The sequence below is a fragment of the Tasmannia lanceolata genome, unplaced genomic scaffold, assembly GCF_043159265.1.
Source record: "Tasmannia lanceolata isolate RefF3 unplaced genomic scaffold, GAP_Taslan_0.1 ptg000006l, whole genome shotgun sequence".
Lineage (NCBI taxonomy): Eukaryota > Viridiplantae > Streptophyta > Magnoliopsida > Canellales > Winteraceae > Tasmannia > Tasmannia lanceolata.
Genome location: NW_027518683.1, coordinates 20,181,274 through 20,208,000, shown reverse-complemented (window position 1 = coordinate 20,208,000; position 26,727 = coordinate 20,181,274). Strand labels below are relative to the sequence as shown.

At 37.8% G+C, this 26,727-nt stretch overlaps 1 protein-coding gene across 3 annotated transcripts; it reads left to right on the top strand.

The window, feature by feature from the left end:
* Nucleotides 1-24,733, top strand: LOC143880047 (Tetratricopeptide repeat (TPR)-like superfamily protein). 3 transcript variants are annotated; one of them, XM_077382817.1, is made up of 8 exons: nt 1-168; nt 267-383; nt 6,344-6,439; nt 6,563-6,635; nt 9,030-9,091; nt 13,861-13,942; nt 24,265-24,325; nt 24,420-24,733. In XM_077382817.1, the coding sequence occupies exons 1-8, from the start codon at nt 25-27 to the stop codon at nt 24,469-24,471; spliced, it is 687 nt and encodes a 228-aa protein (XP_077238932.1). In that variant the 5' UTR covers nt 1-24; the 3' UTR covers nt 24,472-24,733. The 3 variants fall into 3 exon arrangements, with proteins under 3 accessions (XP_077238932.1, XP_077238931.1, XP_077238933.1); XM_077382816.1 differs by having other exon boundaries at nt 258-383; XM_077382818.1 differs by lacking the exons at nt 1-168; nt 267-383 and adding exons at nt 4,490-5,057; nt 5,149-5,433.
* The last annotated feature ends 1,994 nt before the right edge of the window (nt 24,734-26,727 follow it).

Genomic DNA, 26,727 nt, shown 5'->3' with positions numbered 1-26,727 from the left:
ATCTTTCTTCCTCGAGTCCCGATCATGGCCGCTCTCAACATCTCGCCCCTCTGTTCCTGTTCCTCACCTGCACCAAAACGCTCTCTCTGTTTCAACATCAACACCCGGCGCACTATCACACTCTCTTCTTCGCTTCCAGGCTATCGTACGCACCGAGAGCACCCTCACGTACATTCACCTCACTCTTCTCTCCGTTTCTGTCCATTTAATTACATCTCTCTCCCCGAATTTCGGTAATTTTGGCTTGGATTTGTTAGGGATTACAGACACACGAGGGTTCTGAAAATCTATTCTCTTCGTTAGGGGAATCTGTGGCTAGGGCAGGTGTTCTTGCTCTCGTCGGCGCCTCTCTCTTCTTCATTGATCCCGCAGTCGCTTTCAAGGTGTGCTTTTTCTTTTCTCGAACTTCTTGAATCTGGATACTTTTGAGAAATCGGAAAAGAAGGATATTTGTTACACAACATTGTTGAATTGCACAACAAAGTAACCATATCTTATGCATGAGATGTCAAATCCGCGTGTGACCAATAATACCTCCTAACTCTATGTTGTATCCGTGAAGGGGAGACTGATTATTATACTTTCTTATACTTCATTACATTGTACTTCTTTATTGATTTTACTGTTCCAAACATGTGCAACAACACATGTCACTAGGTGTTTGATGTGATTAAACCATTATGGTTGATACCCTTTCTTATGTGATGGTTTTTAAGTATGTATTTGTTCTTATTATAGCATTTCCCAAAGTGTCATTTTAAAAGTTCATCATTTGCATTCGTTTCCATACGTGTCTGTGATTTTACAAGATTTCCACTGAAACCCAAATGTTTCCGTTTCCTTTCCGACCGAAACCAAAATTTAAAACCTTGTTCCTAGGTAGGCCCCCTCTTAGGACTGTAACTAAGGTTGCAACTTGGCTCTTGTTTTACCCAACCCGTATCGACCTGACCCGAAAATAACTTGGGCCAGGTTTAGAAATTATGCGTCTTGGGTTGGGTCGGGTTTTAGGTTGAAAAGCCAGACCCTAGGACTGGGTTTAAAGAAGAAAAAAAACCCGAAACCCGAAACCCTACCCGACTCATTTAGGTGTACAGTGACTTAAATATTTCTTGAATAACCTGACAAATTATTTTCCAATATATTGATATAATGTTTTCGTTGAGGTGATCATGTAAGTGATGTGAAAAGTAGTTTCCTTCTTAAATTTATACATTTGATGACATAAATTTAGAGATTTTTGTTGTGAAAAATTTGTTGTTTTCTACAATTTTTGAAATTAGTCACTATATTATGCTAAAAAATAAAAACCCGACCCGACCCCAAAAGCTATCTCGGGTAAGGCCAGGTTTAGGAATGTCAGGTTTTTCCATAAAAAATTAGACCAGAATCGACCCGAGATAATTCCTTCTTTATGAATTTTTTCTAAAGGATTCATTTAGCCGACCCCAACTAGTTTGGGACAAAGGTTTTGTTGAGTTGAGTTGAGTTGAGTAGGGTTTTGGAAAACCCTACCCGCCCGACCAGAGTTGCAACCCTAACTGTAACGTTCCATCCATAGTTTCAAAACTCCCTCTCCTCATCGTGGACTCTCCCGAGTTGGCTCCCTTTTACTTGGCCGCGTTCTGTGTTTTATCGCCATGTTTCACATTTTGTCCTACAAAGTCAATAAAAACTCCTTTGACTCCCCCGTAGGGGTGTAAACGAGCCGAGCCGAGCCGAGCTTGGCCAGGCTCGGCTCGGCCAGGCTCGCGAGCGGCTTGCGAGCCTTACCGAGCTCGGGTTATATTAAGTTCACACCCCTCATCTTCCCTGGACAGCCCTATCTAGTGTAATTTGACTACTTTTTTTACACTATGGGGGGTGGTCCAAGTAACAAATGGGGTTCCAAAAATGAAGTGACATATTTTGCCTCCCCCTTTCACTCCTTGCATAACCCTTTTAGTGTATATATTAATATATAATATATATATTTAAATATATTAAATTCTTAACAAGCCTTAACGAGCCTAGCCGAGCTGAGCCTGGCCTAAATTGGGCTCGGCTCGTTAAGCTTAACGAGCCTGGCAAGCCGGCTCGGCTCGGCTCGTTAAGGATTCGAGCCGAGCTCGAGTCGAGCTTTTTTTGAGCCGAGCTCGAGCTCGCTACCGAGCCCGAGCCAAAATTGACACCCTTACTCCCCCGAGTTATGAACGCGTCAGTCGAGTACTCAGCCGCGTCAACAGAGTAATCAACGACATCTTGCCGAGTCGATTAGGATTTTCTTCGGCCTTGTTTTGACTTGCATCCGCCGTCCTCGGTGGCCCTCTCTTTGACGACTTACTATGGATTTTTTTTCTAGGCAACCCTTTCCACATGTCGCCCCTTCCATGGCTTGAACGCATGATGTGGTGGCTACTTTGATACCAAATGTTAGATGCCCAACTAATACACCAAAAGACTAGAGCTGATGGAATGCATTAGGCTAGGCCCTTTAAACCTGTCCCATATCAGGTTGGGTTTTACCTAATCTCATACCTAGGTACACCCCTACTTTGGACCATAACATCCCACCCCCTTTTGTTTGTCTTTTCTTGAAAATAAAGGAAAGGAAAAATAAAAGTGGGTGGAAATGCTGGGAAAATTAAAAATAAAGTGTTTATATGTTACACAGATTTTGAAATCAACCTTAATTATTTTGATAAATAAGACTAATAAAAAACTAAAATATATTAAACATGATAGAAGTTTCCATACCCATTGCTATGGAATGCCATGTCAATACACTAGATAATAGCCCTGTGAGATTTATAATATCTAACCCTGTCTTATACAATGTCATTCAGTTTGATAGTTGTGATTGAATCATAGGATTCAAGTTAACATTCAAAAAAAGAAAAAAAAATTATAAGGTTCAACTGAGTCGTAAAATTTAAGATTGCTCAGACGTGGTCAAAAGTTTTATAATTTATGTATGCTGAGATTTAACTTAGAGATTTAAATTCTACAATTCTTCAAACCATAGGTTTTTTTTTTTTTTTTTCGAATTATCTTCAAATCATAGGCTTTGAATCATACATTGTAGGATTTTCAAACAATTGGAATGCCATTAAGTTTTTTTGAATCGTAATGAATCATTAATAAAAAAAGAGTCATACACCTCTGACCACTAAAGGAAAACACTACTGAAAGAACAATACAGCCCCTATCACGGGGGAAGAAAATAAAAAAGTTGAAGCTTCCTGCTCACCATTCCTTCCCTAGCCAAATTATCCGCGGCCAAATTTGCAGATCCTTTTATGTGGTGGAAATACACGCCAGATTCCCCTACTCGATCCATCAGTTCTATAGTTGTGATTAATAACTATGCGTGCGTAAAGTTTCTCGGTTAGAGGATAGAGCCATCAGGGCTCTATTTACCACCAAGGGAGTCCGCAATCAGTTCGTGCACAGAGAGAGGCATTGATTTCTCTCCCGTGTGGACTTCTTAAAACATTTATGCTGTTTTTGGAGTTTTATCACTCGTTGAGAGGAAATGAGAGCTCGTGCCCACAAAATTGAGGATAATTCTGGATATGAATCTCAACTTATGTGAGGGCCAATCAAATGAATGGTTTGGATCACCCAAACAATATGCCTTCCACTGTATTTTAAGCTAGTGTGTAGATAACTTATCTACACTTGTGTGTAGAAACCGTTTTCTCACACACACACACACACACACACACACACACACATATATATATACCACGAACATGGTTCATGTAAAAGTGTGCTTCTATGGCTAATTTTTTTTGAGGTAAAAATAGAGACAAAAAGAGTCAAGGGCTTAACTATACCAGTCCACTACCCAAATGAGCACCCTCAAATATGATCTTAATAATCATTTTGGTTCCCACATAGCATATATGTGTGATCAAGGCCATTGATTTGGTGGATCCCCATAAGGCAACCTACATGATCCTGATCCCACTTCACATCCGTGCCCTGTCTGTAAGATTGTCATCGAAAAAAATCAATGGTTTATCTTCTTTTGATAGGCTCCTAAAGACGCCTTATTTGATCAAGGTTCTATGATCATTTAGTTATAGTGGGACAAGTTGTGATGGACTAAACTTGTGGTTGCCTACCAATTCAACTGATTCCATCATGTACATATGACATCAATGTGTCCCATTATTTTTTTCTCCTCAGTTGAATTTTGATGCTAGAGAGCATCTTTAAGCTGAAGGTACACGCTGAGACTATTGCATAGGCAAGACAAGTGACGGCGTTCATATATGGGCAAGCAATCACTAGATTTTCCACTGTCTATCTCACACTGTAGAGTTTATATAAATAAAAGCAACCTCTCATATCATTTTTTCCTCTTGAGGCTACAGGCGCTACACTACCAGTTCTTACGCTAAGAAGGTCGATGGCGTGAAGGCATGCATAATTATAGTTGTTGATCCTAGGTTTTGGTCACATGAGGCTATTGCATTGCCTGCATTGCCATTACTTTGTGTGCTTATAGAGGTGAATTCAAACTGTTATGGGCTTTATTTACATGCTGATGGATTCAGATCAGGAGAAGGCCATGTTTAATTGATGGGGAACAAAAGAAATTATCGTCCTATTTGGAGGAAGACAGATAAGAGATGAACAGACCTGTTACATCGTCCTGTATATCCAATTGGCAACTACTTAAATCCACACTTCAGATATTCAATTGGCTTTTTTGAGGTGGATGACATAAATGACAGCCTATACCAATTAATGGATTCAGTGTTGGGCATAAAACTAAAATGAGCACACTGGTCAATGTCCAGCTGGATTATATGACAAGGCTGAGGAAGACTTTTGCACTGACATGACTATTGAAACCAGGAAGAGGCCACTTTCTTGGAATAGTTTTGCACCCACCTATTTGGAGGAAGAAAGTTTTTCACTTTCACATACTTACTATTTACTTGTTAGTTAAATTGATGAATTCTCTTTAGAACCAAGATACCAGGGTCAGAAACATTTCTATAAGGGTCCTAACCCTCACATGCAGGGCTTTGGATTGTGATAGGAGCTGGAGCACATATGACGTAGTAAGTTATTACATTTATTTTAACTGTCAACATGTCATTCTTGATTTATGGATATGATTTTTTTTATTATGGTTTTAACTTTTGTGTATAGGTCCATAAAAAAATCTGATAGGCTGGAGCAAGAGAAGTTGAATGCTCTAGTCTGAGATATGTATAATACAAAGCTTCATGAGAGAAGGAAGACCCTGTTCTTTCTCTTCATACTGATCCAACTTGGTTGAAAGATAGTGAGATGATATTTGATGTCATCGCTATCAAAACCATTCCCGTTGGTTCTGATGATCTGCCGTTTGAACCAGCATGAACTGTTGGGATTGAGAGTAGTTTAGGACCGGTTTCTCATCAACCGCCTTCAAGAAAAAAAATGCTCCTCAAAGTGAGTAAACTTTCCACATATAGGATTTTCTAAGTCTATAATCTAATAATACTTTTGATTTCAAATATGTAATAATTTTATATATTAATGCAAATAAATCAATAGGAAAAGCTGTAGTATATCCTTATCATGTTCTAATGAGGAATATGATGATGAAGATGATGATAAGGGGCCATCCTCTGTGATGATGATGATGGTGCTGACATAAATGTGGACATAGATTAATGAATTTGATGTGGTATGCTGTGTATTTCTGTTTTTTGATGTAAGAATTCCGGGAATGTTCTTAGCAATGTAAACTTATTCATCACTCTAATTTGTACTATCTAGTTGGTAATTTTGTAATGATAGTGATAAACTTTATCTTCATAGTAATTTAGTGTATTGATGGTTGGATGATTATATTTTATAAAAAATGAGGTGTGTGTATATATATATATATATATATTAGAATTTTAGTTAAGTTTTTTGTATTTTCACAACTTTTTTCGAAATTGCTTAATTTTTTCTTTATTGAAAAGTATTGAATAAAATCGGTGAGGCTTACAAGTCACTCCTCAAGATGGAAAATGCCTCACCTTATGCCTTCGCCTTTAATTGATTCAATTTTCAGTTATGCTATCTCGGTATCTCCCTTCCTTTGATTCAATTTAAAGTTTGACATGGTGTTTACTATCTCTCATCTTATTGATTATTTTAAATGTTCTAGTGAAGAGTTTCCATTTTCTAATGAGACCACTGTTTATCTTCAAATATCGTTATGCTTCCTGAATTTTGTGGTTTCACAATCACATGTATGCTTTTAGTACGACTAAATCAATACAATTTTTTTTTGCAAAAGTTGTTTCAATATTCTTCTTTTTGTTATTTGAAATTCTAAATTTCTGTATTGGCATTGCCAATTTGCAAGGGAGGAGGTCCATATGGAGCTGAAGTTACCAGGGGACAGGATCTTACTCGCAAAGATTTTAGTGGGAAGAGTTTGATCAAACAAGACTTTAAGACGGTATGCTCCTAAGTTACAATGTATTCATATTGTCCTGCTTGAGACTCATATGGATGACTAGTCACGAGTAATTGAAATATTATTCGATTAGTCAATTTCTGAGTTCATTTTCCTTCATTCCAGTCAGTCCTACGGCAAGCCAATTTTAGAGGTGCAAAGTTACTGGGTGCTAGCTTCTTTGATGCTGATTTAACAGGTTTTCTCTTCTCTCATGCCTCCTTGGTTAAGAAAGAGCTATTCTCTTGCTCGTAATGAGGTTATGGATGTTTTGAAGTTCCACAGTGGAGGAACACATATGGTATAACATTTGTTCACATTGTGAAAATTCTGTTCAGCACATGATTGCTTGACTCAAGAATGTAGACATGAGTAAAATATTATCAAGTTAAAGTTTAATAGTCTGGTTGCATTATTTCTGGAGATTACTAGGTGTTTGGGTTGGTTTTGGGGTGCCATGTCATCTACTATTGGCATTTGATTGGATATTTTGATTCAAACTACTAGGAGACTACTTGCCTTGTCTCTCTCCCTTGTCTGCCCATGTGGCATGACTTCAGTCCCCTACTAAACCAGTCAAAATGGAAGGTTTTTTTTGCTAGTAGTCTTGGGATTTCACACTCTTCTCTCTTTCTTTATCTTCTCTCCCTCTATTGGTAATGACACCCTTACTGCCTCCTTATTTTGGTAATGACACGCTGCACCACAAAACTAATTCTGTTGACAACCAAACAATACTTTCTACTATTCTGAGGAGACTACTTCACTGCTATTAAACCGGATGGCTACTTAAAGTTATAATTCACCACTACCTACAAGGCAACTACCCACAACTAAACATAGCCTAAGGTCAATGAGAGGCTTACGAGGGGTAAAGGATACAGAACTTTCAAATTGCACAGATGGACCATGAGTGTTGAAGGTCAGTGACAATGCATATCAGATCAAGTCCTAAGTGTTGTGGAGGTTTTGGCTACCTTCAACATGGCTGATTTGCAAGCGTATCATTGCTTATCGGATGACAAGTGTCTAGACTCAAATGATGAGTCTTTTTCTAACCCAAGAGAATGATGGTGAGCCAGCACCACCACTAGACGATCAAGGTGGATATCATGGCCCACCAAAGGAGCATCCAAATCATGTCCAAAATGTGAAATGCGGAGACTCCTCCCTATAATATTAGAAGTTTTATTTGGTTACAACTTCCTACTTCCATTTCTGTTAGTGCTATTATTAGGTTAGTTATGTTGGGATTTTACAAACTTATTTGTTATTAGCAAGGTTTCAGGTTTCTTTTTCGGTATGCATTTTAGTAGTGATGGTAATAGAAACATGTCGGTTTTGGATGGAAATTTCAATGGAAATCCTGTAAAATTACGTAACGTATGAAAACATTTGCAAATGATAGGTCATTTAAGATGAGTGTAGCGGAGATGCGAATGCTTAGATGGATGTGCGGCCACACAAGGCTAGATAGAATTAAAAATGAAGACATTCGTAAAAGGTGGGGGTGGCTCCAATTGAGGAGAAGATGAGAGAGCACGCTTAAGATGGTTTGGACATATCCAACGTAGGCCTTTGGATGCTTCGGTGAGAAGAGGTGACTCGTGCCAAATTGATGGAGTAAAAAGAGGTAGGGGCAGACCGAAAACAACTTGGGTAGAAACATTGAGGAAAGACTTGATAGCTAGGAATATAACAGAGAACATGACATTGGATATGAAGAAGAAAATGATCCACGTAGAAGAACCCAACTAGAATTCCTTTTACCTTGTTCATGAATTTTTTCTAAAGGATTCGTTTAGCCGACGCCAACTAGTTTGGGACAAAGGCTTTGTTGAGTTGAGTATCAGTATAGTATACCACTAATACACCTATGGTTTTGGTTTTGCTACACGTTTTGGTTTCGTTATGTGTTTTGGTGGGGGTGAAAATATAAATATTTCTTTTGTTTCATATCGGTTTCGATAGAAATTTAAAACTATGGTCATTAGTTGAGTAGTGTAGGGGGAGATCTAGGAGACCTTTTTCAGTGGAGTTTGTTTTACTTTTAGTATAAAAGAATATGTAAAATAGGGTGTTGATAACTTTTTGCATTGAAATAGAAAAAAATAATGTAGAAGGGCTTGGCTTTTTCTCCTTCATGACCTAGTGTTTGAGTTCGACACCCCTACAAAAGGTTTTCATCTCTCTCTCTCTCTCTCTCTCTCGCATCAGGGCAAGACCTTTGTTCACAAGCCATCTAATTTGCCTGTGGTAATTTTGTCGAGATCTGGGTTTATGTGGCATTTTTTTTCATAAATAGATGCAAATACTATTGAGTTTATGAATTCTATTAAGATGCTAGTAGCCCAGGTCGTAAAGTATCAGTTAAAAGCATTAATTATGTCGATGCATGTAAATGATTTGAATCTGTCCAAAAGAAATTCATCCCTTATCCACCTTAGAGGTGTTTTTTTTTTCCTGTTAGTTTTGTGTCGACTTCTCCAATTGGTCCAAATTATTCTATTTCTATAATTATGTAATTGATCGTAGGCATAGTCTCTATCATTTTAAAACTAATAATTTCTCATTCTCGTATTCTGCTTTTCAGGTGCTGATCTTTCTGATGCTGATCTTAGAGGTGCAGACTTTTCCCTGGCTAATATAACAAAGGTGCTTTGGGATCTCATATGTTCTAATCTGTTTAACTTCTATGTCCTGTCGGAATGCATTCTCTGGATCCTACAGTTTTACTAGTATTCTTACTTTGACATACTCTGCCCTTTGTTCTACTTTTTGAAATGTAACAGAAACTTTATTAATAATAAAAGGAAAACACAAAAATGAATAGGGATGAGTTGACCCCATCAGAGAAAATGGTTATACTAGTTCTTAGAAAACAACAAACTTTATCAAAGAAATAGGCATAAAATTGCCATCCTCTTGTTGATTGTGCAAACAATTACCTTCCGAAAACACTACGATTCACTCCATCTCTTGTTGACGTGTCCTTTACGCCCTAAAATGCGGCCGGACAGTTGGATAGTCCATTAGGGAAGGGGCTAATTGTCCCCAGTGATTAGCTCCGCGTGCTCTACCCCTTGTCTGGCAAGTGTATCGGCAATGATTTTTCTGCTCATTGCTTCCTTTCCGAACAATGAGCTTGAAGGTTGGATTTATCTCTTTGCTTAGTTCGGGTATTTGAAGTGAAATAGTTGCTAGCTTCAAGGTTTGAAATTTTGGTTTTGGTTTTGGCTGGAGATTTCGGTGGAAATCTTGCAATGTCATAGAAACCTATGGAAACATATGCAAATATAGAATTTAAAGACGAAACTTTAGGAGATGCTAGAATAAGAACAAACACACACTTAGAAACCGTCACATAAGCAAAACAGCCATCCATAATGGTTTAAAAGCATCAAATACCTAGTGACATGCACTGATATTGTATGGCACTGTTACACTTACGATTTTGACCTATGCATTTCGGTCGTTTCGGTTTCGGTTTCGGTGGGGATAGAAATGGGGAAATGGAAACATTTTGGTTGTTTTGTGTCGATTTCGGTGGAAACTTAAAACCATGGTTAGCCCTTTGCCCAGAAGACATGCTTTCATTTTTATTGTTTACCCTAGGCTTATAGCTTACCCATTTTCAAGTACTCACAGAACTAAGAAATACAAGGAATTCTTTTGATGTTTGATCAATTTTATAAGCTCGACTAGGACTATAGAGATGGTAATTGTTCAGCATGGATGAACATAATCCACTATTCAGATGGCACACATGTTTGGGGATCCGAACAGCTGCTGCAATTTGTCACTGATGGGACACAGTGGGTCCAGGTCCCATGCCGAAGGAAGCTCCCATCCTCAAAGATCAAGGTGTTCTTCAAACAATTAACTGCTTGGGAAACCATGTGTTTTTAATCTCCTTTGGTCAAAAGGTCTAGGCAAGGTTTTAAATTTCGGTTTCGGTTTCGGTCGGCACGGAAACAGAAACATTTTGGTTTCGGTGGAAATCTTGTAAAATTACGGAAACGTATGGAAACATATTCAAATGATGAAGTTTTTAAATATTAAAAAAAACATGTGCAAATGATGAAATGTTAAGATGAAACTTTGGGAAATGCTAGAACAAGCACAAATACATACTTAGGAACCATCACATAAGCAAGAAAGTCATCCATAATGGCTAAACATATCGAACACCTTGTGACATGTGCTGTCGCACATGTCTGGAACAATAAAGTCAATAATGAAGTATAAGAAAGTACAAGACCAGTCTTCCCTTTAAGGACCCCAACTCTATGTAAATACCACAGAGTTACTAGGTATTATTGGTCCCATGCTGATCTGACATCCCATGCATAAGATACAGTTATTTTGTTGTGCAGTTCAATGATGTTGCCTACCAAATATCATTCTTTACATTAATGAAATGCAAATAATTACATCTTTCCATTTTTGTCGTTCCGACCATTTCAGTTGAATTTCGGTCGAATTTCGTGAATTTTAGGGGAATAATGACATAAAAGGAAGTCATGTAGATTTCATTTCGGTGGGGATGAAAATAGGAAACATTTCAGGGAAATTTCGAGGAAATTTAAAACCATGGGGCTAGGATCATTCAGGCACGCCTGGACCGAAGGCAATGGGCCGGACTTGTGTGGTAACAAGATCATTGGATCCAATCCCTGTAACACTACAGTTGGCCATGTATGTTCAATCTTTTCCTTATTTTGTTTCACTCTATGCATACCCCATTATAAACTTGAACTGTGAGTAACGATGAGAAGAACTAGACCACAAAGAACTAAAACAACCGTTTGTAACCTATTTTAACTTAATACATAATGATCTTCATTGAAATATCAGCAACTGTTTATCTGCAGTGAAGCAAATAAATGGTGTCCATTTAGAAATGTTCAGGTTGGATGATGTATTATTATATGTTGTATCCTTTTTGCTTATATGACCTTATATAGATTTATTCATCTCAAAGAGTCAGCAATTATTTATGAAGGATGCAAAATGAGTTTAATTCCATTGTAGAACTCAATGTTATTGAGGTCTGGCTACATTGTAAGCCCGGAATATAAACATGTTAACTTCGGGTGCAGAGAAGAATGTAAGTGTAAAGACTTGATAAATCTTAATAAGTACAAAAGTACAGGTAAATATGATTAAATGAAAAAGAATTGACTCCCAACATCTGATTATACAGTGATGCTTGTATTGAAGTGGGTCAATTAATGATTATTTCAAAAATTTCCATAGCTTTTTATGAAATCAACTGGAAGCTTGTGAGCTAGAAGCATTTCTTTGATTTTCAAAGCTTTTGGTTCTGTTTGATGCAATTTTAATGCTGTTAGCTTATTACTAGGGGTGCAACTCGGGTCGGGTTGGATTGGGTTGAGGCCAACCCTAACCCAACCCAAGATAGCATTTTGCCATTTTCTCAACCCTAACCTGACCCAACCCAAGACTTGGGTTGAGGATGGTCAACCCTAACCCAACCCGCCTCTAAATCTCTCAACCCTAACCCAACCCATCTAACCTATTGGGTTGGATCGGCCAAACTGAAAAAATACAAGAAAAAAACATAACCCTAAGAAAATCACGATAAAATAAGAGGACGGAGGTCAAATTCGGGTCGGGTCGGGTTGCCAAGGCCACAACCCTAACCCATCCTGAAATTAAATCGGGTTGGCTTTTCCTAACCCTAACCCAACCCAACCCAAGGAAATGTCAACCCAACCCGAGCCAAAATCGGGTTGAACCCGTCGGGTTTGGGTAATTAAGCATGAACTAAACCTTATACAAATCAATCAAAGCGATAATGATTCGTTAGATGAATTGATAATAGAAAGGTTAGTCCGAAACTAGGCCTACGCATGCAACCAATTAAAAGAACTAAAAGCTAATGCAAGTACCAATGACATAGATGTCACAAAAGCATGACAATAATAATATCCAATGAAGAAAAACAAAAAAAATGTCCAGCAGCAGTTAAAGGCTCAAAACGGTCCAGTTTTGGGTTGTAGGGGTATTTTGGTAATTTGACAGATCAGTGATTTTGATTTAATACTGCTGTCCAAATCTTAGGTTAAGGTTGAGAAGGTAAAAGAAAGGTAATTCTAGGGTTTAGGTTCTGATTTGATAGTTGGTTTAAACTATGGATCTTTTAAAAGGGTTTCTGGGTTTGAAAAGGGGTGAAAATTGCAATAAGGCTAAAAAGGGGTTTAAAGTTAGGGTTCTTGGGTGATTAGGCCGAGGTTTAATCATAAAAACAATCCCTCAAAATCTTATGACAATATCTTGGAGAACAAGGGAGATCTATGGATTTTGGGTTTTCTAGTTTTAGGGTTCAGGAACAAAGAAAATAGAAATCTGATTTATTAACCTTGTTTGTGTTGATTTGATTGAAGAAATAGAAGATAATAGATGAGAGGAGGTGAAAGAAGAATGGCTCCAAGCCACCAAGAGGAGAAGAGAAGAAGAAGTCCAAGCCGCAATAGCTCTCACAAAAATTCTCAATTCTATTCAATATTCCAAAGTCTCTTACATTTCTTTCATAAGATGTATTTATAAGAAAAGAAACCCTAGAAGATAACTTAAAGTTAAAAACTAATCTCAACCATTCATCTAATCTAAAAGTAAACTAAGTAAAGATAAAAACTTACCTAAAATAGTAATCCTGTAATAGACCTTTACCACTTCCTAAAAACACTCATAACTTGCTCAAAACATATCTCCGTTAGATAGGTAATTGAAAAACCTTTCTAATAATACAAAAAACATGCCAAACGGATGAGATTTGATGCCTAAAAAGTAGGCTACAAATAAAATAACGAAAATAGAAAGTAAATAATAAAAAAAAGACGCCAATGTTTGTGGCCCATGTTAGAGTCTCCACCATCAGTCTCGTCCACGTTTGCGCTTGTAAACCTTGAATTCTTTCGCATTGTTGATGTCCCCATCAAAGTCTCTATATTGTGCTTTTATTTTTTTATTTCTTTTCTTTTCTTGTATTCTGGATTCACTCGTATTAATTTTCTGGTCAATTAATTAATCACCGATGATGATGGTTGGCATTGGCTACACCTAAGTGCTAAAATTTTGCTCTTCTTTTTAAAGCTACTGTCTGAGCTCTGGAAAATATTTTAGGTGCTTTAGGTGAATTTTGTTTTTCTGATAATTTTATGACGTTTGGTTTGATGGGAAATGACCAATGTGAAAGGGTTATAATGAATTATGAGAATTTACACCGGTAAGTCTCCACTAAAGGCTTATAATAAACCTTAATGTGTTGGGAATGAAAAGATTCTTGTTGTTCCTATCAGTCTATTGTAACTTAATGCAAGAAATATTTAACTTTAATAGTGAAATGCACTGATGCTTTTGTTACTATTCTCATCTATGTGAATAACCTTTTTGTGCAGGCAAACTTGAGTAATGCAAACCTAGAGGGTGCATTTGCTACAGGCAACACATCCTTTAAGGGATCGAACATAACTGGTGCAGGTATGTTGAAAACTAATGGATGCTCATGTTGAATGTTCATATTGTTATCCTAATAGACCTAGTGTTAAAAGAGAAAATACACTATTGCACCACAATAAGGGTAATATAGTCTTCTAGTTATATAATTTATATTTATATTTGTGTAAGCCCTATGGGAATTTCTAGACTTTCTGGTTGTTAACTTATTATGCACTTGTTTATATTGAGGAACTCAATCCCATTTTCATTGTAATTAGAGTTCAATCTCACAATCTTTAACATGATTTATTATGTTCCAGTACCTTGGAACATATGCAATCTTGTCCGTGTGCATTGTCAATGTTGTAACTCCACCCTCATAGGTGCGAGGTTTTAAATTTCGACCGAAAGCGAAATATGGTATACCAAAACGGTATAAAATTTCGTTTCCCCCGAAATTTTGGCCAAAATTTAATGAATTTCACCCAAAAAAATGGATTTTTCCTGTTATTTAATAATATCCTGAAATTTCAGCCGAAATTTTCTATGGAATAAAATATTATTTTATTTGATTTCTTAGATTTTGCCCAAAATTTCGGTTTTGGTGAGGATCGAAATGCTTTCCGAAACCGAAATTTGAAACCTTGCATAGGTGTAGAGGAGAAGATAAAGTGGAAAAGAAGAAAGGGAGGAAGAAGATGAGAAGGGAAGAGAAGAGAAGCCACGACAAGAGTAGAGGAGAGGAGAGGAGAGGAGAGAAATAGAATTTGTGGGTGAGTTTGTTCTCCCCACCCCACTATTCCAATGTATATAGATGAGTCCACTTAAAATATTACAAGAATAGCCATAGGGCTATCTACTTATGTGCCCTATCAACTTAGACATAAAAGAAAAACATAATGGGCCCATCTTCACCCCCCCCCCCCCCCCCCCCCAAAGCTTGCGCGTAGATGTTATCTATGCCCATCTTGGAACAAATACTTTACATTTACTGTGTGGGAGAGCCTTCATAAATATCTCCGCTAGCTGGTCGTTGGACATTGCATATGGTTTGAAAATCACTTTACCAACCTCCTTTTCACAGATAAAATACCAATCAACTTCAACGTGCTTGGTCCATTTTATGAAACACATGATTGCTGGTAACGTACTTTTAAATTTCTATCGAAATTGACACGAAACGACCAAATTGTTTCCGTTCCATCCCCACTGAAACATATACTGAAATCGAAATGCCTAGCGAAACCAAAATCGTAAGTGTATTAGTGGTATGCTATGTTGTTATGTGTTACATAATTATATTTATATGAATTACATATGAAATGAGGTGTATGTTTTATGTATAAATATTTATATGAATTACGTGTGAAATGTGGTATGTATCGAATTATAAAAAATGCACAACAACACAAGTTACTAGGTTTAATGCTATTAAACCATTATGTGTGTTTTTTTTTTGTTATTTGTTGATTTTTTAGTATGTATTTGTGCTTATTCTAGCACTGCCTGAAGTTTCATCTTAAATGTCCATCATTTGTATATTTTTTCATACATTTCCGTAATTTTACAAGATTTTCACCGAATTTTTTGAGTGGTATGATTTCATTCAAAAGGAACGCCAAAGGCCGGAGACCGAGATGGTGAGATACCAGAGGAAATAAAAAGAAATAAAAGTAAAGATACAACGGAAGGGGAACAGGCACCGGCACTCTACTTGGGAGAAAGGACCTGCAAATGCTCCAGGGCAGGTCTACGTTCCACGGGAGGTCTAAAAGTACCCAATAGGGCCAAGCAATCAGCATCTCTATTGGAGGATCTTAACTAGTTCTGGAAAACTACAGTATGACACTATGTGATGTAGGACCGTGAAGAAAAATTGAGGGTTGGGAAGGAAAATAGACGAAAGAGGATAAAATTAGAAGAATAGGGGAAGAAGAGATGAAAATAACCTGAAGAAGAGACGAATTTAGGGAGAAGTAGAAGAAGAAGAGAAGAATAGACGAATTTAAGGAGATGAGAGGAAATCAGAAGAGGGAAGAAGAAAATTAGAATTAGAGGGAGAAGAATCTTTATTTAATATCAATCAAAGTTACAAAATAAGTTGTAAAGAGGCCTTTATATAGGCAAATAAACAACCTAAAACATAGAGACCTTCTAAAATAAGAATTCCTAAAAATAACATGAAAAATAAAATCCTAGAAGCTAATAACATAGAAATAAAAATACTAGGAACTAAATAATGCGAAAATAAATCCTAATATCTGCATCATTCTCCCCTGCTTGAAAAAGAACTCGCCCTCGAGTTCTAGTCCGCCTGGGTCAAATATGACAATAATCCAATGAAGCAGAAAGAGGCGCAATCCGTCTGAAGCAAGCATGATGGCTAATGCTCGTGACAGCAATGAAAGCGATTTGAAAGGTTGGCAGCGGAATATGGAAGAAAACATCCATACAAAATCATCAAAATACAAGCCTTTCGTGAGAATCAGGGAAGCTGAGAAGATGGCAATGTACTCATCCTGGATCGGCGTGATCGGCAAAACAGCTATAAGTGGTACCAATCGGGGAACATCCTCCACATAATCAACATCAACTGGTAGCTCAGTAGGCACAGGAGAATTTACATGGAAGTTATCCGCTAGTATCTCATCAAGCTTAGTAGAATCAATGATAAAATCAGAGTCTAGGACTAAAGCTTGGGCAGTGATGTTAGGCTGATGGACCTCATGATCAATCTGCGGAACAAGTTCATCTGTGTCGGCACAAGTCTCGGCAATCTGATCAATCGGCGCAAATATAGGGCAATCCTCTGTAATATGCTCGCGATCATCTGTCTCAGGTAATGGCTCAACAGTCATGTCACTCGGCTCTGATTCAGGACGATGCTCGATCAACTCTGTCACGGGAAAAACCTCACATGGATCTGCCACAATATCTGTCTTAGAAGTGTGAAGCTGTCTCTGCTCATGTATACGACGCATTGAATTTTCAGCTATAATTTTAGCTTCGCATATATAATGACGGTCTTCTTTTAGTCGTTCAAGGAGGGCTTCGACTTTACTTTCAACACTACACAACACTCTATATTCTCGCTTACGATTCAATCTCTGTTGATTCAAATAGTCGAGCGCATAAATATTCATAAACGCATCACGAACATCCTCCCAACGACAAATTGGCTGCTCACGTCTTCTACGACGGTTCGTTTCAATGTGGCTCCATGAACATCGGGCTTGTCGTCGCACAGTTTCTTTAGCCCAGTAGATAGTCTGGCGGTGATCATGGCCATTGTACTCATGATATGCGTCTAGAGCATCAATCCAACGTAAACATGTATCATCATAATAGCGAAAGCGGGTGCGGCCATTCCAATAGCTTTCGTCGTACCCATCAAAAAACGGAATAAGTTGTGGAGTCATAGAGATCGATGCCGAAAACTGAAATCAACCGTCTGATTTGTTTGTCATGTCGAAAGAAGCACAACATCTAAAAACGGATGAGATCGATCCCATACTATTCTTCGGAATGATATGATATTCTGATCTGATTTCAAATGCCCAATTTGTTGTGCGACAAATTCTGCCTTGGTCCGGTGAAGATCGACACTTGATGTAAATCGACGGATGAGATCGATCCTGGGTCTGACCTTTAGATAGCAGCCATGGGTCTAGATGGTTTCTTTATGATGATTGGAGCAAAAGTCCAGAAGGAAGCCGTGCCAAATTCCGACCCACAATGCCTCTTATACTAGGGCATGGATTATGGGAACCGGTGGTCCACAATGCTTTGGAAACTATGTGGCCCTCGGGCTAGCAAGACTAAGTGTAAATTGATGCAGGCGTGTGTCTGTCTGTTGGAGTCACACAGATAAAAGTAATAATAGCCTTCTTTACTATTACTTTATTGCTAATGGGTCCCACACGGTTGATAGACTTGACCTCTCTTTTTTTTTTTTTTTTTGTAGACAAAGGCAAGTTGTCTTTATTGAATGGAACGTGTCAGGCAAGCCACCCAGCCTAGCCTACTTTCACACTGCTGCCAAGAATAGTATTTACTTTTTGACTACTGCCCTTTTGACTTGGTCATCTGACCCACTTTAAACCACAAATGGAAACTGCCATCTGCTACCACTCTAATTACCTACAGCTGTAGGTTGCCAATATATATATATCAGTGGCAATAGGTAACTAGCAACTCACCTTTATATTACTTTCACGCACAGTAATAAACAAAAGGGGACCATCCGCTCTTCCCAGCAAAAGGTAAGTTGCCTCTTTAAAAAATATTTCCCTTCCACAAATATATCGTAGATTTCCTTCAATCACAAGAAACAACAATGAGGGATGATTGTGGTATGCAGCACTTTCGGCAGAAAACAACGGTGGAGTTGATCTTTTGTGAGATTCTCATAGGATGGCAGCGGGAGATCAGATTGAGGTTGCGGATCACGGGTTTGGTGGAAGCAAGCTTCCCTTGCAGATTTGGATGTGGATCAGACTACGACAGCCGGTTCTGTGATTGTTTCCGCTTCAAATACAACGATGGGCTGAGGTTTCTTTCCGATTAGTGGCTACACCTGAGTGGTGTCTTGAGGTTGAAGATGGAGTTAACCGGGTTTCCAATAGCCAAGTTAACTCGGCTGCAAAAAGGGAAAAACTGATTTTGATCAAATCGGGTTGATTTTTCCGGATTTTGCAACAAAAATTGAACAGTCTTCAAGGTTTGGATATGAGAATAACAGGGACGGTTGGGATAGGAGGAAAGTAGGATGAGGGAGATGGGAGTCGGATGTTGAGAGATAAATAGGATGGAAGATGGGGAAGAGAAGGAAAGAGAGAATAGAGAGAAAGAGAAGTAAGGGGACAGAGAATAGGGAGAGGAAAAGAGAGCTTGGATCTTTTGCTCTGATACCAAATTGATGTAGGACCGTGAAGAAAAATTGAGGGTTGGGAAGGAAAATAGACGAAAGGGGATAAAATTAGAAGAATAGGGGAAGAAGAGGTGAAAATAACCTGAAGAAGAGACGAATTTAGGGAGAAGTAGAAGAAGAAGAGAAGAATAGACGAATTTAAGGAGAGGAGAGGAGAGGAAATCAGAAGAGGGAAGAAGAAAATCAGAATCAGAGGGAGAAGAATCTTTATTCAATATCAATCAAAGTTACAAAATAAGTTGTAAAGAGGCCTTTATATAGGCAAATAAACAACCTAAAAGATAGAGACCTTCTAAAATAAGAATTCCTAAAAATAACATGGAAAATAAAATCCTAGAAGCTAATAACATAGAAATAAAAATACTAGGAACTAAATAATGCGGAAATAAATCCTAATATCTGCATCACTATGACCTTCAATTCTGTGTTGGATCTCGTCAGTCACATCTATCTCCAAGAGTGCTTAGCTCCACGCGTCATCCAATTGATGATATTTTTAGTCTCCTTCTACAATGACCAGGTTCAAATCTGATTCCTCTAAAAATCGGATTCCGATAAAAAAGGCCTAAACTTCCACCATAGTTGCATCCATATGCCCCAAAGGCCCCAAATAAGCCCATATCACAGTGTCTTCCTGTTCATAAAGGATACCTCTGATTACAACCTGACCGGGATTCCCTAGGATAGAGCCATCAAAGCTCAACTTAAGGAATCCTGAAGAGGGGAGGGGGGATCATTTGGGGGCCACTTTGATCTTCTGGACTCTACTCAATACATATTCACTCCAAGATCTTAATTTATTCTCGTGAATTCTTTTGAAATCTATCAACACAGCCAGGGAATGGATTCGCTGGTGGCATTTGCTGATTCCTCGAGCTTCCTCTGAACATCTTTTGAAATCTATCAATACACAGGCCCATAACGTGAAGGTTGGATTTATTCTATGCTCTCCCATTCTATTCTTCTTCCTTCCTTTCCTCCATCCCTCTCTCTTCTTTTTACACTCATGAGGGTGGACTTGCAATGTTGACTAAGTAAGGTGGGTCCTATATTCACCATGCACAAAAGCCACATTTTATGTAGGTCCGATTTTTATTTGATCTCATGCGAAGACAGATCAAACTTTGGTGTAGCCCCAGGATGTATCTGAGTCATGTGGACCAATGGAAAAGACAAGATTAAAATCAATGAATTAAGAATAAATTAGTTTACCATTCAAAAAAGAAGAATAAATTAGTTTATTATCAGATTCAAGATGGATTTGTGATGTTTCTTGGATGAATCCCAATGGTTGAATATTAAGTTTGAAGACATCAGATGAAACCACAACGTCTTCACCTCTTAAATCTTTTCATAGTGGATGCCTCCTAGGAGAATATGCTTTCCTCTATTTTTTCCCCTCAAATGGGAGATATGGGTCCTCCCACCCAGTTTTAAAGGCCTCAAGGAAGAACCTAAGAGGTGGGGTGAGCTGGAATAATATGGAATTTTAGTTAAAAACCATAGTCTCCGAGTTCAAGGTACTGCCCCTAGGGATCTTTGTCAAACCATAACTATTTGTTTAGTTCGAGTCCATTCCAGCTACTTCTATTTTCACCCCCTTCACCTTAAAGATATTCACTAAGATGTCCTTTGATTTTCCAAGATCATTATATAGATCCATGTTTATCTAATTGGGAAACCTTTGATTTCAACTATAATTATATAGATATATAAAATATTTCGAAAACATGGATCAAATTGAAAATGAAAGATATGCTTTCCCAATGTGAACAATTTATTTAGATCAACTAGAGAGCCGAGATATTTCCAATAACTGACCTTCCAGTACTAGGAACTCCTATTCAATCTGCATCTGTATACCCTACTATTGACATTTCTACTTTGAATTGGGTAGAACCAATGTTTTAGGTTTCGAATATATCGTTTTTGAATAGAAATTTTGGTGGAAATCTTGTAAAACCATGGAAACGTCTGGAAACATATGCAAGAGATGGACATTTGAGATAAAACTGCTCAAGTGCTTTTATAAGTACTAATACACACTAAAATACCATCACATAATTAAAAAACACCCATAATGGTTTAACAATATCAAACATACCAGATCTCATATGTAATTCATTTAAATATTTATTCATAATTTACCATAATTCACATGCAATTCATATAAATATAATTATTAACACATATTGGTATAGCATATTACTGATAACAACTTTGGTTTCGAGATATGTTTCAGTTTCGATATGCATTTCGGTGGGGATGGAAATGGAAACATTTTGGTCCTTTCATGTCAGTTTTGGTGGAAATTTAAAACCACAGATAGAATAAGTGTTTCAAACCACAGGTTCAGGCTAAATCACGACAAAAGGAAATCATAGTCAACTCAGCACACTGCGATCGAGTACTCGGTTGGCGTGGCCGAGTAATCAGTTAACGCGGTCGAGTACTTGGTTTCAAAACACAGATGCAGGCTAAATCACGACCAAAGCAAATCATAGTTGACTCGGCACACAGTGATCGAGTGCTCAGTTGGCGTGGCCGAGTAATCAGTTAACGCGGTCATAAGTCGGGAGAGTCAAAATGAGTTTTGATTGACTTTGTAGGGAAAGATGCAGACTCTGACAACACATGCAAGATAAAAGTGAGGTGACTCAGGTGAGTCAATGTTGAGGGGGAGATATGAAACTATGGATAGAATAGCCCATAGTCAAGGCTACCTTTTAGAAACCTTATAAGTTATAATGTTTTTTGGCTGCCTGCAGTTTCTTTTCAGAGGATTATGGAGAAATTAGTATGCCTAGTTAACTGTGAGGTTGATTTTAGGTCTTCTAATTGTCAAATAATTCATTGCATGCACCATGATGTCGTATAAGAGGGGATCCTTCACACGTTGCCCTTCCTTTCTACTTGTTAGCGTATCGATTGGCTTGCAGTTAAACATGTGAAATGTGTTTGAAAATATGAGTCATAGGCATTCCCTTTGTCGCCCTTTCTACCCCAATCCTATGAAGCTCTGAAGATTTCCAAGATCCTTCATGTCAAAATCATACTTTATGCTGTCTTTGAGACTTTGAATTTCATCATTATCCCCATCAGCTATGATAATGTCATTTACATAAACTAGACCAAGAGCCATACTTGTTTGTGTCCATCAAATAAAGTCAGTTTTTTTATATCCTTTCCTTTCCAGAGCTTGACCAAAACTACGAACACTTGGTTTTATAATTGATAGTTTCACTCTAGTTGGGATTGCTCAGTTGCACCTAACTTTAAGAGAAGTTTATTTTGGCAAGGGTTGAGATGGGAAAAAGAGTACAGCCAAGAGGAGGGATTTTGTGAATAGGGTTTCAGAGGAAGATGCGCAATGAGAAAAATAGAGGGTAAATTGGATAAAACAGTGAGAAAAAATGATTAAATTTACAGGTTCGAGAATAGGAAAGGGAGAACAAGGAAAATGGATGAAGTATTTGGAAAAGGAGAGGGTTCAAAAGAACAAAATAGAATTGGGATGAGAATTTGATAGGACCTATGCTCAGACTCAGAGTTAAATCTGACCTTCATGCACTTGCAACCTTGGCTTTGACATCATGCTACATATTAATTCTTGGATGTATAGAATAGAGGATGAAGGAGAAGCAAGGAGAAGAAAAACATATGGACAAAAGGGAAGGATGTTGTCTTATTAACCTTAAAAAATGAAATGACAGCATATATATATGCATGAACAACCGTAAGACAGCAAATGACCAAGGGAAATGATGTCCTCAATCCCTTGCTTTGATTATGACACTCCTCACTTCGTAAACATGGCTGTTGATAGCTTTTTGGGGATTTTAACAGCCTTTTGACAGATTATTACAAAAGAGTAAAATGAAGATAGGTGCGCCATTATTAAGAGAAGGGTATCCTGATATCAATTTCCTTACCTATGTCATCAATTTCCTTACCTATGTTACTTTTGCCTACATCCACCTCAGTCACAAATTTATTATAATGATTTATATTGTAAGCAAACCCTAACTAGTTTCGGACAAAGGCTTAGTTGAGTTGAGTTGTATTTATATTGTAAGCAACGATCATCTTGGGTCACCGGATGAAACTAGATTCTAGAGTTTGCTCAACTGCCTGATTTTCTTCCAGTGAGAAGAAGTGACTCGTGCCAAGTTGATGGAGGAAAAAGAGGTTGGGGCACACCTAAAACAACTTGGGTAGAAACAGTGAGGAAAGACTTGATGGCTAGGAACATAGAAGAGAACATGACCTTGGATAGGAGAGAATGGAAGAAAATGATCCATGTAGACGAACCCAACTAGTGTCAGGATTAGACTTAGTCCATTTGAGCCGGGTAGTAGATTCTTTCACCTTTATGAAAATTTTCTAAAGGATTCATTAGCTGACCGCAACTAGCTTGGGACAAAGGCTTAGTTGAGTTGAGTTGAGTTGAGTAGAACAAAGCATCAAGGTACTTCAATTTGCATATCGTCTTACAAGACGCACTTGAATTCTTGAAAATGGTTGTAAGCAGTTAACGCAGCTGCTTCCACCACTAAGGCCATGTTCATTTTGGATTTTGAGAATTGATTTCGAGTCCAAAAGCTGATTATTGGACTCAAAATTACGTTTAATTTTGAGTCCAATTGTCAATTACCACTCAAAATCCAAAACGAATGTGGCCTAAGATGTTATTTCAAACTGCCTCATAGTGTCGCAGAACAACATCTGTGTTAGTTTGGTGGTTCTTTGGGGTTACCAGGCCATTTTATGCTTGATAAATGCAAGTTTAATTTACATTTAATTAAATTAAACTGCCTCAAAATGTTATTTCAAACGGCCTCAAAATTACGTTTAATTTTGAGTCCAATAGTCAATTTCCACTCAAAATCCAAAACGAACGTGGCCTAAGATGTTATTTCAAACTGTCTCATAGTGCCACAGAACAACATCTGTGTTAGTTTGGTGGTTCTTTGGAGTTACCAGGCCATTTTATGCTTAATAAATGCAAGTACTCCTTTGATTTTCCAAATGAAACTTGGGTCAGGCAAATTTTGCCTATGTCCAAATGTTTGTTTTTCTGCTCCCTACATGACTTGGGGCCTCTTTGATGGCAAAAATTTGTCCTTATTTGCAAAAAAAAGTTCATTTTAATTTATTCTTATTTGCAAATGGGACACTACGGCCTCTGTTTGTAAGCCATTAATTAGATCATTTCTAAAACTATTGTTTTAAATAATTATATTTAACTTCTGTAAGATTTGTATATAAGATTATTTGCAAATAATTTTTAGAGGTATCCAAGCAAGCCCTTAACGTACGCCTCTGAGGAAATTGCACGTAGAAAATTTAGGACTTGTGGCCGTGGAGTTGATATCTTAGATAAGCTTATTCTATTGAAAACTGACTATCTTAGTTGATTGTTGTGTGTAAGTAGACTTCACTGATGTACCTCTGAGGGATGACCAACGGGAATACCTTTGCAAAGTTGCTGATGGGTAAGACTTTATGCATTTGCAAGTGCTTTTGTCTGTGTTTTTTTGTAAATCTCAGGCCTCTAACTGCTACTTTAATGGTATCCCCTTTCATCAGTGTGAACCCCACAACTGGAAATGCAACGAAGGATACATTGCTTTGCCCATGATACCTCCACTAATTACCAGATCATAACATGGCCAAAACGAATGTTTCATCACAGTTTCAGTTTTCATCCAGAGGTAATGTTCGCCATGTATTTTGTTATAAACATTGTTTATGCAATTGAGTTACTAATATCATTTTGTCTCAAGTTACCAGTCAAAATAAAAATTCATTTTGTCTCGAAGTCCAGGAGCTGTAATTTGATCACGTACTTGCCGTTCTCTGACATTCATAATCTGAATAGGCAGTTATATTTTGTTCTGCAATATTCTGATCGTTCTTGTTTTCAAGCTAGAAACCTTTGGCTAAGAAGAAAATGATGGTATTTCTGGTCCAAGGTTCAAGCTTAAAATATTGGATGTCTCTGTAGATTATCAGTCTGAATATGTCGTGGCTTTTCTCTTTAGCAAATATACGGTATTAACACTTTATACCTTTACTTGGCTTGAGCCATCTCAGGTGGGAGTTGCAACCAGGAGGTTGTGGGTTTAAACCATCTTATCTAAAACAAATTAAAAGCAAAGCTTTAGTATTAATGATCTAAACTGTCACATGGTTTGTCTTACTGTGGAAGAACCATGTTACAAATATTCCATTTAGTCAAATGTTCCTAGCCATCTAGTATGGAACTATGCTTGGTGAAGACCATTGCCATTTTTTCTTTTCCAACCAATTCATTTGAAGTCCACTTATTGGGTTGTTAGGATTGTTTTCTCAGGTGATTCTTCTGTCATGGACCATTCAGGGTGAGGTGGTTGGTTTTCTAAAAGCCCCATTTAGTTTAGGAAAAAAAGTAATAATACAAAAAACTTAAAAAGTGCCTTGTGTTTTCTAGTATGAATTTGCTTTGTGTGAAATAAAAAATGTATAGAGGAAGATGTTATGAATATTAGACCTTTCCCATTTCCACCTTACACCAAAGCTGTCGTACATGTGAAGTCCCTTGGTTATTCTACTTGGCAAGCCCTGGGATGATAAAATGTGTGGCCTCTAAGCGGACCAATGCCTAGAGTATGTAAAATGATAAATGCGCCCTTTTTCATCATTTGGGACACCCAGCTGCATTGTACGTGGCAATCAGGACCGTTCATTCCTTCAAATGTGAAGTACATCAGCCCCTTTGCAGTCATAGTACACTGTAGCTGGGTGTCACAAGTAATGGAAAGGGGTGCATTTATCATTTCCCAAAAAAATTCAAAAGTTAAAGATAAGGGTAGAGCCTCTTTATCATTTGTTTTCTTCCACTACTATTTTCTTTCAATAAAACTATGGGTTGAAGGGGTATACAACATTAGAAATCTGCTCTGTTGTTGATTTTATGAGATCTAAGGGGTTGGAGTGGGAGGCATATGATTTGTTTAAGGGAAGGGCATACAATTTGTTTTTGGGAGGTGATATATTCGCTCCATTTTTTTACTTCGGACAGCCCTCTCTTGTGTATCTAAGGCTGCAGAGGGCCGCATTTACAATTTTTGACATGTATATGAAAACGAGACCGTTGATCTTGTAGAACATTATGCAGTGGCCCACTGACATCTTATGCATTAGATAAAGGAGGACTACACAAATCAACGCTTTAGCTTTTCTTGGCAGCATCCTAAAGGAGGCTTTGACGTTAGGGTTTTAGGATCATCCAACCAAGGTGCTCAATGGCATTTGATTGGATCAACGGACACGATCTCGTCCATGTGGCACATAAAAGGCCCAAAAAGTGACTTTTAGGAAGAAGCCTAATAGCCCTAGTTTTTTTTTTTAGCATTTTTCTTATTGAATGTTAAAAGAATGGAGATCCATAGTAGGCCTATCAGATGGGCGGTCTTGATCAACTTAAGGTGGGGCCCACTATATAATAACGAGCATGCTTCATTCTACTGAAACGAGATTGTCCCTACTTAAACATTCCTCTATCACGAGAACTACTCTTGAGTTCGTTAGAAACATGCATTTCAATCTTCAGGAAACCATAGCCCTCGAGAAAATTCCCTTCCTTTTCCTGCTTTTTGGCTTTCAAAATTTTCTCTTTCTCGTGCCTTCTATCTTTTTTATTCGTTTTACTCGTTAGAGGCATCCATGAGAGCATGTACAACGCAATTCCTCCACCAAAGCAGCAAAAAACTAGTAAAAAAGTAGACTTATATCACATGAATCAGCAGCTAGTGTTAAAAAAACAAAATAAAAGAAACCCAAGTCTAGATTTTCTCTGCCAACTTTAAAATCTCTCTTTAGAGAAAGAAAATCATTTGGGTTTGATTTCTTTCTG